Genomic DNA, 20,365 nt, shown 5'->3' on the forward strand with positions numbered 1-20,365 from the left:
AGATCTGGCTGATAACAATATTATCATTGGTGAACTTAAAGAGTTGATATTGTACATAGCTACACAATCATTGGTGTTTAGAGAGTACAGCAAGGGACTAACAGGCACATTTATTAAGAGTCATAGTTGAGTAAATGTTATGACCAATTCTAACCAACTGTGGTCTTCCGTTCAAGAAGTCTGGAAGCCCGTTGCAGATGGTGGCCGTAAGGCTAACGTCCAAACGTTTAGCGATGAGATTATTCAGTATTATAGTGTTGAAGACTGAATTGCAGTCAGTGCTTAGCACTATGACATAGGTGTTCTTATTGTCAAGGTGATCCATTGCTGAATGTAGTGCAAGAAGCATGGTGTATTCTGTAGACCCATTTTTCCTCTATCTGAATTGCAAGGAGTCTAGAATGTCTGGAAAATTAGTGCAAAGATGAACTTTTACAATCTTTAAAAGCACTGCTTCATGGTCATTGTTAGAGCTAGTGGGCAGTAATCATTAGCAAAGATCACTTTATTATTCTTGGGGACTTGAATGATGACAGTTTCTTGAAACAGATGGGGGGGAACACTGTTGAGATGAGAGGTTGAAGATGTTGGTGAAGACTGTGGCCAGCTGATGGGCCTACAGTTTCAGAACCCATTCCCAGATGCCAACCCTTCTGTCCACTTCCCAACAGTTAGCGCTCGATAGAGCTTTGTGTGCCTGTCCGAAACGTGTGTAAAAGGCATCCGGTAGAGATGTGTATTTGCCAGGGAACCCCGATTTTGGCTTGTAGGCCTTTATGGTATTCATGCCCTTCTATGGTTGCCTGGCATCCACTTGATCAAATTGAGCCTTCATCTTGTTTTGGAAGTCACTCTTGGCAAGCTGAATAACCTTGTGGAGTTCACACTTGGCCTTTCTTGTACATTGCAAGATCATTCTCCTTGAATGCCTTGGATCTGGACTTTAGCAAAATGTGAATCTCAATGTTTATCCAAGATTCTGGAAAAGATCCTAATTAAATAGGTCAGAATGCACTGTGTTTGCTTTAAACAAATATCTCATAACTTACTTCCAAGTTTTGACTAGAGGATATGTGTAGTAAAGACAGAAGGATGATCATAAATGTAATTCAGTGATGATTATATAAGCATATAAGCAAAGAGAAAAGCCTTGGAGGCAATGTGGCAACTGCACTGCAACAGTTGGGCAGGAATCGGGAAGTAGCAATAACTTGCAAAGCCGTATAGTAAAAAATTATAGGCGAATAGCGTTGGCAAAGAAGTCAAAGATGACTAAAAGTTTGAGAAGTGGGACAAATAAGCAAGGACAGACCCATAGTCCTTAATCATATAATGGTTTGCGTTCAACCTGGTTCATGTTTAATACTTGCCAATATTATCCTTCTCTTTTGAAAGCCAGATTATATTTAAACAGGTGTGATAACTTCATGACAGATCAAGTGACCAGCCATTTAAGCGCAAGCACTGACATTGACTTGGTGGTGATCAACACACCAGCCGTATAAAAATTATCATGAGATGTATTTATAAAACCTATGTGATTTATACTTGTTGTATATGACAATTCAAATTTGCTCTGTAAGGCACTATTATGAGTCAGAATTACAACAAAACTTAAATTTATGTAGATTGGAGCCGTAGTTAAAACAAATGATGTAACGGGTGTTTTTACGGCTTCATAGTGTTGATAAGAACTGTGTCCCTGTCCAAATCCATGCCCTCACTAACTAAGGTACACAAAAAAGCTGGAGAAACTCAGTGGGTGCAGCAGCATCTATGGAGCAAAGGAAATAGGCGACGTTTCGGGCCGAAACCCTTCTTCAGGCTGATCCCTCACTAACTACCTTTATATGTGGAGATTTTTGATAGAGAAGCAGTTAAATTTGAGTCTATTAGGATTTTATGAGCAATAATGATTTATATATATTCCAGTCAACAAATATGTTTATATTGCTGTGTCAGAAAAAAATAAATACAACCAGCTTTGTTTTAGTATCAGGGAAAAACAAATAATTATATGGCATGCATTAATGGAAATAGTAGAATAAAAATGTTTTAACTTTTTTCAAAAATTGCTATCACGCTTACACCAACAAAAATGTGACCAAAATAATGCATTATTTCAATAATGTTTAGTGGCATCACTGAAAACGGTTTCATCAAATACTTTGGAAAAATCATGTTTAAGCATTCATGTGATAAAATGTCGATAATAATTAAGTCAAAAAGGCTGAATATTAAGTGCTAAAAATCTGCACTTAAAAATGTATAAAAAATATTTTGGAAGGGAATTAAAAAAAAATTAGACAATCATCGTCATGCATATTGGTTTGGCGACAAAAAAATACCTTCATCTTCTGTGCCATCATTATCACCTAAATCATCAGCCTGTTTCTTTGCAAGGGGACCTAGGATTAAAAATGAAGAAAATGGAGGGAAAAAAAGAGAATTCAAGAACATACACGATTTCAGAAAATCTAGAAAATATCATTTAAAAATATCTCTTGAAAAATTGAAATGTAAGATTTCATATCTTTAAAAAAGTAACTGTACAAAATATTTAAAAATGTACAAAAGATAAAAATCCCTAAAATACATTTCATTTTTTTAAATTTATTATGCTATTGCAAAAGCTTTAAGCAAAATTTTCTAGAAAGAATTCTGAATCGATTACAAAAAAAAACAACATCTGTATACCCACCATTTCAAGAAAAGAGAAAAAATATTTAGCTCTATATAGTAAAAGATCAACCCTTTAGATAGGCAACAGTTTTAAAAGTTCCAAATCTCATTCACAAAGATTGAATATTTAGAATAGGTTTCATTCAGATGTTGGAGTGCTTTTAAATACCTTTTCAATTCAAATTGCAAAATACAAAAACGTGGCAAAAATTGGTAGGAAAAGAATTCAAGGGATTATGGAAAAAAAGGTTTCAAAATAATTATTTTCAATGAATTCTGCATTCAGGAAAAGGATAGCATCAAGGGGGGATTTGGCAGAGATGATTATTTACATTTGTTAATCCTAAAATATTGCTTCAACATGGAGGCATCACAATATTGTAGAGGCATCACAATATTATAGACTTGATATTCATAAAATGCTGGCGATTTTTTTAAATGGACACCTTCTATAGCAATGCATTTACATAGGACAGTGATTGGACAGTCAATTGGTTAAAATTGGTAGTGGTATTCGAGATTGGTAAACCTGGCTTCGATCAGCCAACATGTAACATTTACTCAGTAGTAAACTACTGAAATTATTAATTTCCTCCCTTTGTTTCAGTAAGTCATTTTAGATGTTATCTATATGAAAAATATAAGTTGTAGAAAGTTAAACATATGCTTGAAGTTCATTCCGTACTGTAGAAGAATAGGCATTTGTTTTTTTAGAGATGAAAGTAAAACATTTATAGACTTTTTTTATGCAGTAAGAACAGGATAAAGTACGAGACATCACCAGCAAGCATTACATTGTCATGCGAGCTCCAATAGAAAGTCACTATGCTGAGAAATACAGTACAATGACACCAAACTTACGCACAATCCTTTCAACAACAGAGAACTGCTCATGCTGGGAAAATGCTAATGATTTCTCCATGCATTGCAAAAAAAACAATTAGGAACAATGAACATAAGATAAATTTACACAGTGCCAATATTAATACTCAGACCGTGAATTTAATATTTTCTTTCTGAAGATGTTTTCCGGTGATTTTAAAAGTTGCCATGACCCTCATATATAAACTTTGACTCTAGCATGGTATTTATAAAAACACACATTACCATTTATTGTATTATAATTTTGAAAATATAACAATTCGAGTGAATAGATAGAGTGAAGAGATAGACACATCAAACTCAAGACTTATCAAATCAAATCAACCTTTGTAGAGAGAGAGGGGCAAAGTTTAAGAAGATGTAAGGAGCAAGTTGTTTATACAAAAGGTGGTGAGTGCCTGGAACATGCTGCCAAGGTTGAAGCAGAAATGTTAGTGGCATTTAAAATACTTTTGGATAGGCATGTGGATATGCAGGAAATTAAGGAATATGGGTTAAATGCAGGCAGATGAGTGATGGTCTTGGCATTATGTTCAGCTAGGCCACTGTGGGCTGAGTGGCCTGTTCTTGTGCTGTGTTCTATGTTCTATGTTCAAAGACACATCAAAAGTAGGAGATTTAGAAATACGTGTATAGTTTCTCAAAATGATAGTGCCAAATCATTCTTTTCTGTCAAATCAAAATTACAGATTGAAGAACACTAAAACTAATAAATTGAAATATATATAGAAACTTGCCTGAAAGTGCTTTGAAATAATCATTATATTTGTACTACAAACTCTACCGCTGCAACACGGTGGCACAGCGGTAGAATTGCTGCCTTACAGCGCCGGAGACCCGGGTTCGATCCGACAATAGGTGCAGTGTGTACAGAGTTTGTACATTCTTCTCGTGACCGCATGGGTTTTCTCCGAGATTGTTTGTTTTCCTCTCACACTCCATACACATACGGGTACGTATGTTAATTGGCTTGCTATAAATGTGATTTGTCCCTAGTGTGTGTAGGATAGTGTTAATGTGCGGGGATTGTTAGTTGGTGCGGTGCGGGCTCGGTAGGCCAAAGGGCCTGTTTTCATGCTGTATCTCAAAACTAAATTAAGGCACATTTTTATGAAGCAAAATTCTGTTCTTTTATGCATTTCTGTTAATGCATATCTGGCTAAAAAAGCCCATTTTTCTTTCAAGGGCACAATCAGAGTTGTTCAACGACATTCAGAAGTATCCCTGCCCTGGAGTAAAAGCGAAAATTCCATCACCATAGTCTTAGAATGCTAAATATACAAGATGTAGCTTCCAATATGCATATGATCTATTCATTCATTAGTGTGTCATATTAAAACTACAGACACGTAATTTCAGGGGCATCCTGCGTTCATATTTTGAAGAATGTATTTTCAGATTTCAAAACTCAAGACAACCAATGAACTGAAAAAATAAAACTTAGTATCATACATGTAAACCAAATTAAAGTGATCAAAAACAAAATATATATCTTTATTATTTATGACCAGGTCACTCCCTTCAATAACTAAAATACTTTCTCTGAATCATTTTATGAACAAATTGAGGAGGATATGATCCACGACTGAGAAACCATCAGCAAGATCATGTAATTGTTTTTTCTGTAAGCCATTTACACCAGTATTTATGTCAGTATATTCCCACATTTGGGAAATACAGCCTCATTACTTCATCAAAAAGCACCTGTTGTTAGTTCGACAATTACAGTAGTTTTCAAGTAGCTGTTTGGGGAAATGCACATCACAATATTTATAATGAATAAGGTACAAAATAAGTTGCCACTGAAATAAGCTAAATTTGTGCTTCTTTATATTAAGAATATAGGGTTCAAACAAAAGTCCCAAATTGCTGAAACAAATCATGGGGTATTTCATGTATGTTTGGAACAGCAGCTGATGTTCGAACCACAAACATTCAGCTGTGTATAGTTCAGTAATTTTCGACTTCCAAACTACCAGATGTGGATGGGTGCCTGACAATAGGACCTCATTTTGGATTGATGATGCCACTATTTTCAATGGAGGTTCTAGGCCTGCAAATTAAAAACCAATGTGAAAGGCAAGTATTATTTTAAAATCTGTTTTATTTTGGTATTACTTTTTAAACTGTTTTTATGTTTTTGTGTGTTTTCAATCAATTGCTTTTTGTAAACATTAACATTTTATAATCATTTCAATTGTAATAGCTAAAAGTTTTGAAATGTCCCTAAAGGTTAGACTTTTTAAATGTTAAAATCCTCAATATGGAAATGCAGGCAAAGCTTCATACACTGCTTTGTCTTAAAAACCCGTAGGATTGATGGTATGGGGCCTTTGTACCATACGATCAAAGGCACAGTCAGCATTTGGATATCTCCACTAACTGACCAACTTGCAGATTAACTCTACACATCTAGACTAGGTAAGAATGGGGATACCAGGATGGCAGGTAGCAACTCAGTGCAGTGAATCAAAAACAGCACAATCCAATCCTTTGATGCATTATGGATATCGTATTCATGGGAAACTTATGATTGAAACCAAGAAAGATAACTATTAAAATGATTGAATCTCGCTCGTATGGATATTTTTTTTCCTGCAGATATTTTAAATGTAATTTCTTCTCTGTAAATGTCTTACTTTCCTTGGTCTATTTTTTTCCTTTTGTTCTCCCTCTTAATCTAGTGGGGTTTTTTTTTTAATCTTCTGAAGGACAATTTGATTCTAGTTTATCCTGTTTTCTTTATTGCTCTTCAATTTATTTCCTCAATCCTTAAATTTCATGAGTTTAGGTCAAAATTATACATGGCGTCTTAATTACCATGCTGTTCAGGCAACTGATGGAAAACAAAAACAAATAAATCAGTAAGGTGAGGAAATCAAGGCAATTTACAATGCTTGATGCAACAGAACAACACTCTGGGCCAATTTCATAAACATAATGCGTAACATTGCAGAATTTGTCACCAGGAAGAGTAATATGTTAGAATTATATGGTATATCTGATACACAAAAATATCTGATCCAAAAAGCATGAACAATTATGCAGAATCTTGACTCAAAACATTGATTATTCAATGCCTCCACAGATGCTGTCTGACCAACCATGTTTCTCCAGCATTTTTGCATTTTATTTTTGCACTGAATGATTACACACTCAACCAATTATATGCAATGTTGACTTTATTTCCATACTGAACCAATTAAAGAAAATTGTGACTGTCAGGATCAATTTCATAGTCCACTTAATGAAGTTTTGAGTCTATACTAATTTTGAAAGCAAGTTACAATTAAGCTTCTGGTAGTAGCAGGTCTTGCAGGATCTGTGGAACTGGAAACCTAATTTGATTTATTTTCCATATATGCTGCCTGGCCTGCTGAACATTTTTCTTTCAGATTTCCAGCATCTGCTTTTTATTTCCAGACCAGGATTCTGCAGTAAAGAATAGCTCTCAGTTGCCTTGTACATTCTGAATTGTGTGACATAATGTTTTAGCATACCAATAACATGTGCAGAATGTGAAAGGTTTACTATGGGGAAATTGAGATTGTTCCAGATTTACTAAGTGAATTATTTGTAAATAAAATCTGTGAATAAATTTTGGATTAAGCCACATTAATATTGAGATGATACAACACACAACTACCTCAGTTGGTTATTGCCCAAAATGTTAAATCTCTTTGGAGCTCTGTGTTTAAATCTCAAGAATGCAGAGCAATCATTGGGTGATAAATGCCACCAAATAAAGATTTTTCTTCTGAGGTTTCACAATGGAAAGGGACTACTAACAGAATATAGAATTTTCACAGTAATGCGTGGTATGAGTATGTAACAAAAATGGAGTTGGGTATGTTTTATAATACAATTGCATTAGCTGGGTATGCTTTATGACACAATTGGATTTGTTGATAACATCTCTTTATATCCATCAAAGGAGACAAATGTGATTGAATAAACATTGAATAAAGGGTTAATGCTAGGTCCACTGTTGTTTGTTATCTACATTAATGATTTGGATGTAAATGTAGTTAACATTTCCAGATAACACCAAAACTGGTGGTATAGTGGACAGGGAGGAATGATATGCAACTTACACCAGGATGTAGAAAGGTGGACCAAAATTGACCATTAACAAAATTGAATTTGAATATAAAGAGGAAACAATTAACAAAATTGAATTTGAATATAATATTCATCATTCATTAAAATTTCCGATATGTTAACTGTGGTTTTTAGCACGTAAAAGGTTTATTTCATTTCACTTGTCAATTTTCTTTCCCTTCAAAAAAACAAATTAAGTTGTGGACTCCTATTTGCATAATTTGTTTTTTTTTAATTAAATAATGTTTTCAACAATCTAGGTCTTTTTAATGGTGGAAGGCCTAAAACTGCCCATTGATTTATAAAAGATTCCAAACAATTTAAAAACTAGTAGAATATTTCCTTATCACTGCATGCTTTTAGATATTAACCTGTCAACTCTATCAATACAGAGAAAATTTTCAATTAAAAATAAAAACCTGTAGATGCTGGAAATCTAAATTAAAAACAAGTACAGAAAATGCTGGAAATACTCAGCAGGTCAGGCTGCCTCTGTAGGAAGTGAAGCCGAGTCAATGTTTCAGGTTACAGACCCTACATCAAAACTGAAAAGTAGACAAAAGTTGCAGGGTGTGTGGGGAAGGAGGGGTCTCCGATGGGATAAAGCCAGGGTGACTATGGAGATAAGCTATACGGAAAGGTAGACATAAAATGCTGGAGTAACTCAGCGGGCCAGGCAGCATCTCTGGAGAGAAGGAATGGGTCGAGACCCTTCTTCAAACACTAAGAATAGAATAGTTAGAATAGTTTCTTTATTGTCATTGTAACATGAACCATGTACAACAAAATTTAAAAATGTCAGCCAGTCAGTGCACCATTCAAACATTTCTAAAAGCTAACGATACATACAAGGTAAAATATTAAAAAGATAAACAACTAAAATAAATATCATGAAAATAGTACGCATAAACACCCAACCCTACATCCTTCTGTCAATTTCACAGTGTACCACAGCCCCTTAGTATGTATCGCCCTTGCGTTCCTTGGCGGCTACATTTAGTGCCTTTATAGCAGTGGGGTAAAAACTGTTTTTAAGTCTGTTTGTCCTTGGCCTTGTAGATCTGTACCATCTGCCTAACGGCAACAGTTCAAACAGGGAGTGTCCCAGGTGGGAAATGTCCTTTATAATACTCTGGGATTTTTTGATACAGCGGGAACTGTGTAAGTTCTCCAAGGTAAGGAGAGGGCAGCCGACAATCCTCTGGGCGTTGTCAATGGCCCTCTGGAGCGCTTTCCTCTGAGCCGCTGTGCAGCTGGTGTACCATACGCATACACAGTATGTTAGGATGCTTTCAATGGAGCACCGATAAAAGGACAGCAGCAGTCTCTGATTGATGTTATTCTTCCTGAGCACCCTCAGGAAGTGCAGTCTCTGCTGGACCTTTTTCAGCAGCGCAGAGGTGTTCACGCTCCACGTCAGGTCCTCCTCAATATGGATTCCCAGGAAGCGGAAATCCGCCACCCTCTCCACACAGTCCCCGCTGATAATTAATGGTACCATGTCCGTTAATTATTAGGAAATATTAGGAAACCCAGTATCAAAACAGCTTCTTCCTTCAATTTTACAGGCTAAAGATGGCGTAGTGATTCTCTTCATTTCAATGCAGAAGAATAGATCCAAGGAGAGAACCAAGTTCAAGTAACTAAATATTTTTCAATTAATCTAGGTAATTGAGTTAGTTTAACTATATAAATATGCCAACAATGAGTGTAGCTGTCAATTTGGTTTCAATCACTGCTTCTGATGTCAAGGCAGAAATTAACAAAGTTTGTGAAGAATAGAAACAATCCATCATCCTTTAAGAAAATTAATGATCTGCAGCAACTCATAACAAATCACTAGTTGTCTTGTCAAAGTGCTGTTTCCTTTTGTTTTATTTTGACCTTTTCCACGCGATTCATAATTTTAACTCTTTTTCCTCAATTGTTTACTTTCTGTACGCATTATGGAATCCATTTTAGAATAAGGCACAGTATTTTGATCAAAGCTATATTTTGTAAATCAAGATATTACTGTATTTTATGTATGTTAGATGTATGTTAATGTATGTTAAAACTACAATGTAAACAGATTGATTTTATGGATTCCTGAAATCGAAGAATGGATCGAAACACTATCATGCTGCTAATGTAGATAGAACACCTAATAAAGAAAGATTCTGCAAGATCAAAAATAAATAATAAATTCTGTAATAATTATATATCCTAACAAAAATTACCACCTCAGGTCTTGGAGCATATACTTTAAAAACAACTTCGTTATTTGTGTGAACAATTTGACATTATTTCTCAATCCAGGAACTTCAATGTGAACACTTAGAATGATGAAATTGGATCTTGATTACAAACTTCAATGAACCTTACATTCAGCATTTACAAGGTTGGCAGAAGAGGTCTTCCAATAGTCAAAATGGAGAGTGGAAGGAAGGAAAAAGAAATAGGCTGTGGTCTTAAATGAAGCCTGAATTATTGCTGCAAATCCTGATCCAATTATTTGTACCCCAATATTCCTGTTTCACATGAATACCGTAAATGTTCTATGCTATTATAAGGCATTGACCGACACTGTACTGAAGAAAACATCCCGTTGAAACATCCATCTTGAATTCCAATGTCTAAGTATGAAATGACTATTTCCTTCGAGGCCCAAGCTATAATTTTCTTATTTAAAATATTCCTGCTTTCTCACTTCTGGTTAAGAGGCACAAATATACATTATTGCTTTAGTTCTTTGCTGGTCAAAAAAGAATGACACGGACAGAGATTAAAAAAATGAGGCACAGAGGCTTCAGTTTCTCAATCTTTATTCACTGAAAATACTCTCTGTCCTGAATACCTAATTGACTTATCTTAAATAAACATATACTTCCATCATGCAAGAATGAAATAATTTGATTTTGCAGTGGAAAGAGCAATATACTCAAAGTTATTAAAGTGCAGCTCTGACAGTAACTGCTGTGCAGCAAAACACAGGAGTCAGGAAACACACTGTCAGAAGCCACAATGTTTTAGAGCCTTGTCAATCCACTTGGCAGTGAAATACCAAGCATAATTCTCCGAGATCTTCGGTTTGCTCCCACACTCCAAAGACGTGCAGGTTTGTAGGTTAATTGGCTTGTTTAATTGGCTTGATAAAAATGTTAAATTGTCCAAGTTGGCGATATGCAGAGTACTGCCCTGCCGACTACAAAATTCAGAAGGTTCAGAATCAATGTATATGATACTGAAAACCTACTAATATATGTACTGAGTTTCAATCCTTCAGCTTTTAATTATTATTGGAAATTTAAAGTTTGGTTTAGCTCCGCCCTCTTTTATTTAAATGGTCTTTTATTGTCACGTGTACAGTGAAATTTGATTTAGCGTACAGTCATCCTAAAAAAGTAACAAGATACAAAACTATATAAAGATTAAACATAAACAGCCACCACAGTGGCCTGTGAGAATCCCAAGGACACACAGCACAGCCATCAGTTCAATGTCCGGGCCATAGGTACGCTCCTTCACCGTAATGTGACCAGAGTTGCACTGACCACTGCCACTCTCTCTGTAGACCCTGTCAGCCCGAACAGTCAGAAAGCCGTCCAGACTCGCACCAGACTCCAGGATGTTCTCAAGGTGCGATGACCCCGCAAACACCGAGATCACTGCACTCACGACAATCCCTCCGAGTCCCCACCAGTACAGGCAGCACGTCGGCGACCTCACATTCCTCACTGTGATGGAAAGCAAATAACTTTTAACTTCTTCCTCCTTTTCATCTTTCTTTAACTCTCTTTTCATTTCAATGATTGTAATGGTAATTTCAAACGTTTCCGTTGCCCAACTTTCCGTTGCCATTACTCCACGGGTAGGTGGGAGTGATCGTACGCAGACAAACACAAACGGATCTTCCCGTGGTTATTTCCAGCTTAATTAGTTCGATATTGAAATAGTTGTACAGAAAAAAAGATGAATGTACCAGATCCTCTTTATTCTTATACAAATTGTAGCTTTCCGTTCTTACCATCTGATAAGAACTGTATTCTCTCGAAATCCCATGGCTGGTCTGATCTGGCCACTCCCTCCCCATGATATATGTAGCGTTCTTCTGTATATCAAAAGCCCACCCCAAAGCGTTCAAAATAATATTGCTAGAAATATCTAGACAAGATAATATAATATGCTAACAGTAACCAGCCTTAGCATGAATGGCTCCTACAATGACGTTGCATTGAATTAAATATCCAAGGGATTACTGCATCGAATTTATAGCACAGAAATGGCCTCTGCAACCCAGCAGAGCTACAGTATGTTGATTCTATGTCGTATGAGAAAACTGATGTTTCAGACTCGGCATGGTCAATAAGGATTTTTCAAATCCAATTGGTTAAACAGATGCAGAGTTCCTTGACACAGTTCCAGTATCCTTGCAGAAGAAAGTACACCGCAATAGCTTCTGAATTCCAGAAATTCCCAGTGCAAAACTTCATTGAAAACATGTTCATTGAAAACATAAATCAGTTTATACGCTTCATTATAATTGAAATGAAAACTATTCCAATAGAGATAAAGCTACTATAACTATTACTTTGGTAGTGTTTCCACTTGTTGGGCATTCTAGGATTAATAGATCTGATTGAAAACTTGTGCATGTTTAAATAGCTATTCATTTTACAAATGATATGGACATAAGTAGTGGTTAATCCTGCTAAATAAAAAGTCAAAATGGTCTCTCTCTCTCTTAAATAAATCCAACCCAGGGACCATTGATTGTACATGCCCAAGCCAAAGGAAATATCCTCCAGCCAGTCTAACCCCGTCAGAACACTGTAAGTTTCAATGAGATCCTTTCTCGTTGAACTCAACTAAGGGTTGGGGAATCAAGAATTAGTGAGCATAGGCTAGAAGGAAGAGGGTATAGATTTAATAGTAACACAAGGGCAATTTTTTCAGGCAGAGGATGGTATATATATGAAATGAATTACCAGATAAAGTGGTTGGGGTAAGCACAATAAAAAAACATTTAAAACACAATTGGCCAAGTACTGTATATGGATGGGAAAGGTTTGGAGGGGCATGGCTCAAACATGGGCAAATGGAACGCTTAGATAGGCATCTTGGTCGATTTGGACAAGTTGGGCTTGTTTCATGCTATATGATTCTATGACACAATAAAGTGTCTGTCACTATATTCAATGAATTTGTCTCCACAGCTTTTGTGGTTGAGAAGCTCAAAGGTTCAAGACTCTATGAGAGAAGAAATTCTTCCTCTTTTTCCTCCTAAACTTTCCTACTTATCACACACTTTCACTGGGGGGAAAGATCATATTAGCATTCAGTCAGTCTCCCTTAGAATATTTGTGTAGGAAAGAACTGCAGATGCTGGTTTAAATCAAAGGTAGACACAAAATCTAGGCAGCCTGTCCCGCTGAGTTACTCCAGCATTTTGTGTCTCCCTTAGAATCTTAAATACTTAAACGATGTCCATTTATACCTCACGCTGCCTCGGCAAGGCTAATCATGGAAGAGTCGCATACTGGCCACTCCCTCTTCTCCCCTCCACCATCATGCAAAAGGTATAAAAGTGTGAAGACACACACCTCCAGATTCAGGGACAGTTTCTTCCCAGCTGTTATCCGCAACTGAATCTTTCTACCACAACCAGATGGCAGTGCTGATCTACTACTATCTATTTGGTGACCCTCGGAATTTCCTTGATCGGACTTTGCTGGCTTTACCTTGCACTAAAAGTTATTCCCTTATCATGTGTCTATACACTGTCCTTCTGCTAACTGGACAGTGTGTAACATGTATCTGGTTGACATGTGACAATAAACTAGAGTGAACAATAAACGAAACAATGCCAGTAATCAATATAGCAAGTCTCCTCTGCACTGTATCTAATGTAAGCACATATTTCCTTAAATATGAAAACTAATATGGTATGTAGTATTCCAGGTGTGATCTCATTAATGCTTTGTATCCAAACTTCTGTACTTTTGTACTTCAAAAACTCTTGCAAATAAGATCAATTTTACATTAACATCCAGATATTCCTAATTACCTATTTCGAATGAATGAATGAATGGATGAATACGTTTATTGGGCAAGTATTCACATACAAGGAATTTGTCTTGGTGCTCCGCCTGCAAGTGACAACATGACATACAGTGACAATTAGGAATGATACATAAAACATGAATAATAAAACATTATTGATTGAACATGTGAATTGAATAAAATACCGGAGCAAAAGGAGGCTACAGATTTTTCGTTATTGAGTAGAGCTACTACTCGTGGAAAAAAAAGCTGTTTTTATGTCTGGCTGTGGCAGCTTTGACAGTCCGGAGTCGCCTTTCAGAGGTAAGTGATTCAAAGAGTTTGTGGCCAGGGTGAGAGGGGTCAGAGATGATCTTACCCTCTCGCTTCCTGGCCCTTGTAGTGTACAGTTCGTCAATGGAGGGAAGGTTGCAGCCAATAACCTTCTCAGCTGATCGGACGATTCACTGCGGCCTCCGGATTTCGTGCTTGGTGGTGGAGACAAACCAGACCACGATGGAGAAGGTGAGGACAGACTCTACGATGGCCCTTATAGAATTGGACCATCATTGCCTGTGGCAGATTGTGCTTCCTCAGCTGCCGCAGGAAGTACCTCCTCTGTTGTGCCTTTTTGACTGTGGAGACGATGGTAGCCCCCCACTTAAGGTCCTTGGAAACGATGGTTCCCTAGAAATCAAAAGACTCCACAGATGTGACTGTAGTGTTATTGATCGTGAGTGGGGTGAGGGGAGGGGGAGCTCTCCTAAAGTCTACCATCAATTCCATTGTCTTAAGAGCATTGAGCTCCAGGTTGTTGCGATGGCACCAGGACGGCAGCTACAAGATACATACAAGATACATTTATTTGTCACATGTGACAGTTGGCACAGTGAAATGTCATCACCATACAGCCATGCAATAAAATAAAGAACACAACACACGATAAAGTTCAACATAAAACATCCCCACACAGCAGAATCAACAGTTTTCCAAAGTCAGTCATCTTCCTCTGACGTTCACCAGTGCTCTCGGTCTCCGGAGCCCTCCGCAGTCGTCGCTACGGGCAGCCCGCCGCTCAGGCCCAGTCGCCAGGATGTTGGAACTCCGACGTCTTAACGGGAGGCCGCAGCTCCCAACGTCCCCAGGCCACGCCGGACGGAGATTCAACGCTGGCGGCCCTTGGCAAATGGCCCCAGGGACTCCGTGATGTCAGTCAGCGCCACCCGCACTGGGAGCTCCGTGAACCACAGCCCCGCGATGTTGGAGCAACGGGGCCCAACACTCCGGAGCTTCAAACGGCCATCCAGGAAGGCATCGCCCGCTCTACGGTGAATCTAATGCCGCGCCGCCGCTGCCGAAGCTCTGGTCCAGTCCCCGGTCTCCGGTAGGAAAGGCTGCACCAATCCATATGGTAGGCCGCGAGGTGGGGGGTGAGGACGCGACTCGGAGAAATAGTCGCATCCTCGCCAGGAAGCAACTGAGAAGCGGTTTCCCCCTTACCCCTTCTCCCTCCCCTACAGAGGAAAATGAAAGAATCTCCAAACAAAACTATTTAGACAAACTAAAATTTAAAAAAAGATAAGAAAAAACGGACAGGCTGTAGGCAGAGGTGCCTTCAATGCAGCCCCCCCCAGTGAGATGTGTCACTTCCTGTCTGTAGGCAGATTCCTCCCCATCCTGGATCAGTCCAATCAGGGTTGTGTCGTCCACAAACTTGAGAAGCTTGACAGAGGAATCAGTGGAGGTGCAGTCATTGGTGAAGCGAGATTAGAGGAAAGGGGAGAGCACGCAGCCTTGCGGTGCTCCTATGCGGAGGGTTTGCAGGTCCGAGATGTGCTTTCCCTGCCTCACATGCTACTTCCTGTCTGTCAGGAAGCTGGTGATTCACCGACAGAGGGGTTCAGGCACAGTCAACTCGGAACGTTTGGAGTGTAGTAGCTCTAGCACAATGGTGTTGAATGCAGAGCTAAAGTCAACAAACAAAATCCTCGCATAGGTCCCCTGGCGGTCTAGGTGCTGGAGGATGAAGTGCAGGCCCAGGTTGACTGCGCCATCCATAGATCTATTGGCCCGATGTGCAAACTGTGATATTTTTCAGTTTGGCCAGCACAAGCCTTTCAAAGGTCTTCATTACTACAGAGGTAAGTGCGACAGACCAGTAATCCTTGCCTTTTTGGGTAAAGGGACAATAGTGGAGATTTTGAAGTAGGCAGGGACAGTACAGGTTTGCGGGGACTGGTTGAAAATGTCTGTGTAGACTGGTGCCAGTTGTTCAGCACAGAGCTTGAGAGTAAAGGGGGAAACATTGTCCGGTCCTGGAGATTTCCGGCTTTTCTGTCTTCTGAACAGCCTCTCCACCTCCGCTATTATTATTGTTGATAATGGAGAAGTGATGTTGTGCAGCAAGGAGGGGATGGGTAATTGGGTCTGAAGTGATGATTGGAGAGGGGTGGGTGGGAAAGGGACCATTCTTTTCAGACTGGAGTCTTGGGTTAAGTATGTGTGAAGTGGTGAAGTGGTTTCCATTAGCTTTCCTAACGATCTATGGTGCTTGAATACTAAGAATGTGTTTTATGCGCTAGGGCAACAGCCCCCGTCCCCAAGATCCCTTTGCACAGCAACATTATGTAGTCTTACTCCTTTTAAATAATGATTATCTTTTTCATTCTGCTTCCAAGTTGGATAACCTCATATTCCCCCACACATTACACCATCTGTTAACTCCTTGCCCACTTACTTAACCTATCAACAGCTCTTTTAAAGCTCATCTGTCGAGACACAGCACCTAAGATGTACTCATTGTGATAAATTAGAATGTTGGAATCATAGAACGATTCAGCATGGAAACAGGTCCTTCCACCACCACCATGCCAACCAGCAAAAGCCCATTTACACTAATCTCACAGTAATCCCTGGCAATTGCAGTTAACACAGGTTGTATTTCTGATTAATATTTATGTTCTTTCCTAAAAATATCTAATTCTTTGTTAATGTTTGGAAACTTACACGTTACTTCAATTTCAGCACTTAAGATATGTCATGTTCTAATGTTTGTCCATTAAAGCACAGAATTTATGTAAAATTTAGAAGTATATGCAGTTGCATTGAATAAAATTTATATTCGGAACATATGCCATATTTTTAGCTGGTAATATCAGCTACTAATATGTTAATTTATTAATATGTTGACTGCTTTGCAATTATTTCACACAGTCAAAGTGTTCCCTTCATTTAAATTATCTATTTTATGGTCATTCTTTTGGCTAACCATTGATCTATTTTAGATCCATTTCCAAACATAGTTTCTCCAAATATAAACAGGATCAGTGCTGGGACCCCAGCTATTTACAATATATATTAATGATATGGATGAGGGAATTCAATGCAACATCTCCAAGTTTGCGGATGACACGAAGCTGGGGGCAGTGTTTGCTGTGAGGAGGATGCTAGGAGGCTGCAAGGTGACTTGGATGAGTTGGGTGAGCGGGCAAATGCATGGCAGGTGCAGTATAATGTGGATAACTAAGAGGTTATCCACTTTGGTGGCAAGAACAGGAAAGTAGACTATTATCTGAATGGTGGCCGATTAGGAAAAGGGGAGATGCAACGAGACCTGGGTGTCATGGTATACCAGTCATTGAAAGTAGGCATGCAGGTGCAGCAAGCAGTGAAGTAAGCGAATGATATGTTAGCATTCATAGCACAAGGATTTGAGTATAGGAGCAGGGAGGTTCTACTGCAGTTGTACAGGGCCTTGGTGAGACCACACTGGAGTATTGCGTACAGTTTTGGTCTCCTAATCTGAGGAAAGACATTCTTGCCATAGAGGGAGTACAGAGAAGGTTCACCAGACTGTTTCCTGGGATGGCAGGACTTTCATATGAAGAAAGACTGGATAGACTCGGCTTGTACTCGCTAGAATGTAGAAGATTGAGGGGGGATCTTATAGAAACTTACAAAATTCTTAAGGGGTTGGACAGGCTAGATGCAGGAAGATTGTTCCCAATGTTGGGAAGTCCAGAACAAGGGGTCACAGTTTAAGGATAAGGAGGAAGTCTTTTAGGACCGAGATGAGAAAAATATTTTTCACACAGAGAGTGGTGAATATGTGGAATTCTCTGCCACAGAAGGTAGTTGAGGCCAGTTCATTGGCTATATTTAAGAGGGAGTTAGATGTGGCCCTTGTGGCTAAAGGGATCAGGGGGTATGGAGAGAAGGCAGGTACAGGATACTGAGTTGGATGATCAGCCATGATCATATTGAATGGCGGTGCAGGCTCCAAGGACCGAATGGCCGACTCCTGCACCTATTTTATATGTTTCTACCCAATTTATTCACATTATCATTGAAGTTCTCTCATGATATTTCATTTGGATTTTATCTCTGATTAACTTATATTAAGGAACAAAACATATTTTTTGTAAATTCAGTATACTTTGAAATGGATAATAAACATGAAGCATTTTATATATTTATTTGTGGTGGTATAGTGCTCAATGTCAGAACGCTAATCTCTGAGAAATAAAACCAAATAACATATTGGACACAGACATATCATGGGTTAGAGACAAAGTAATTTCCCTTTTATTTTGTCCTAATGATCTAAATATCTCTACAGCATCTACAACTAAACCAGCATGACACTCTGAAGTGCAGATCATCCATATAGTCTGCTGGAATAAACCTGTCAATTAGGTTTGAACCAAGGACCATTTATCAAATTTCAGAGAAGAGAAATTTCATTCCATCAAACAGGATTAGATTCAACCTCAGCCCTAAGGAATAATAAGAATAATGTAACATTCCCAGTGGTGTTGTGGTCATGAAAATCAGAGTTAAGAGCAGTAATCTTATCATCTTAATTTCGACCCACATTATCCAAATGTACAGCTTCCTTGCTCAGAGTGTTGGATTGCAAAATCAATCTCAATCAACTAACACACTAACACTAAAACAATATAACACCCATTAAAATAATTTAAAGATTCGCACAAGTTTGGAAATTAATAATATATACTTTAAATTGAATCTTGAAAGCCTGAGCCAACTGCCAGAATCGCCAGCCATTCTCGTCACATCAGCAGAATGGCAATGTTGCGAATCAGCAGTATGGTCAGTAATATCCAGTGTCTGCAGTCAGATCTCTACTGTCACACTCTGAATGCCCTCCCATAAAGCAGCCATGAAAACTGTGGAAACTCACAAACTCTATCACCTGTTCGATTGTCCAAGTTAAAAAGGATGTTTAATAACTTTTAAATACTCTGGCATTCAAGGACATTTAAAAACTATTAAAATGAAATAAATTATAACATTATTTTTATATATTATTAATATTTTTAAATAAATATATCAAATACAATTGAAAATACAAATACAAAATTGAAACTATTAAAAATTAACTTCTTCCCCTTAACCATATAATTTCTGCGCAACAAATTGCTAATGAGATCAATGGAGAGTGAGCAGTGTGTCAGGTCCAACACAGAGTAAGGTGCAAGAGGGAACTCCCTGGAATAAATGCTGGCAAATCTCAGCAATATGGAGCTTTGTCACTGGTCCCCACGTAGAGTTGTATGATGGGAAGAATTTAGTCAGATCGAGCACCATCTGTCATTCAGTAAATACAGGTATAAGACTTTTGTGTTTGACAATTAATATGTGGTGGTAAACCTGGATTATGGAAACATGAAGCGGAAAAACATACCCTTTAACCCACCAGATCTAATCCGATCAGCTAGTACCTATCTGGATTAATTCCATTTACCTGCTCGTAATTTGGAGTTTATTATTCCTTGGTGATGCAATTGCTTGTCCAGATACTTCATAAACGATGAGACTGCCTACCTCCACCACATACCGAAGCAATCATATGTTCACAGCTGCTGGTAGAGCTGCTCCCTCACAGTGCCAGAGAACCGGGTGCTGACCTCGACTGCTGTCTATGTGGAGTTTGCACGTTATTCATCTGGGTGCTCTGGTTTCCTCTAAATTCCAAAGATGTGCGAGTTTTTAGGTAACCTCTAACAACACTTCCTGTGTTCTCCAGGGATGCTGCTTGCCGACCAACTTTGCAAATCAACATCTGCAGTTCCTTGTTTCAACATCCCAGCAATGTTTTCTGGCATAAACATAGATACCATAATCCATACACTAACATTATCCTACATATTAGGGACAATTTTACAACTTAACACAGCCAATTAACCTATAAACCTGTATGTCTTTGGAGTGTGGGAAGAAACCAGAGCACCCGGAAAAACCCACGTGGTCACAGGGTGTACGTATAAACTCCGTACAGACAGCACCCCAGGCATGTGCCGTGAGTAATTTCTCAGGGTAGGCAGTCAGTCGGCTTTTAAAAAATCTTGAAAATCGCGCATGCGCAGATTGTTCTCCTCTCCGGTTAGGCAGTCAGTCGACTTTTATAAAGTAATTTGTCTTCAAAAGCCTTATAGACATAGAAACATAGAAAGTAGGTGCGAGAGTAGACCACCAGGTCCGTCGAGCCCGCACCGCCATTCGCTCATGGCTGAACACTAAACAGACACACTTACCACAAACAGTAGACACAAGACACAGAACACAAGACACTACCCTCCCCTTTATACCTCTATCACCCCTCTCCACCCCAAGAACCTCGTGATCTCCTGGGGGAGGCAAAAAACCGGATAAAAAC

The 20,365-nt window shown here is 38.5% G+C and overlaps 1 protein-coding gene across 6 annotated transcripts in view; it reads right to left on the reverse strand.

Annotated features, from left to right (window-relative positions):
* The window catches only part of nlgn1 (neuroligin 1), a 401,351-nt gene that overhangs the window by 300,986 nt on the left and 80,000 nt on the right, over positions 1–20,365 (reverse strand). For 4 of the 6 annotated variants that reach the window (XM_055646263.1, XM_055646262.1, XM_055646260.1 and 1 more), the window contains one exon: positions 2,349–2,408. The exons of the other annotated variants lie outside the window; for them this stretch is intronic. In XM_055646263.1, the coding sequence (XP_055502238.1) occupies positions 2,349–2,408 (60 nt within the window). The remainder of the gene's footprint in view (positions 1–2,348; positions 2,409–20,365) is intronic. 6 annotated transcript variants of the gene reach the window in all.

Source organism: Leucoraja erinacea, chromosome 14, assembly GCF_028641065.1.
Source record: "Leucoraja erinacea ecotype New England chromosome 14, Leri_hhj_1, whole genome shotgun sequence".
Classification (NCBI taxonomy): domain Eukaryota; kingdom Metazoa; phylum Chordata; class Chondrichthyes; order Rajiformes; family Rajidae; genus Leucoraja; species Leucoraja erinaceus.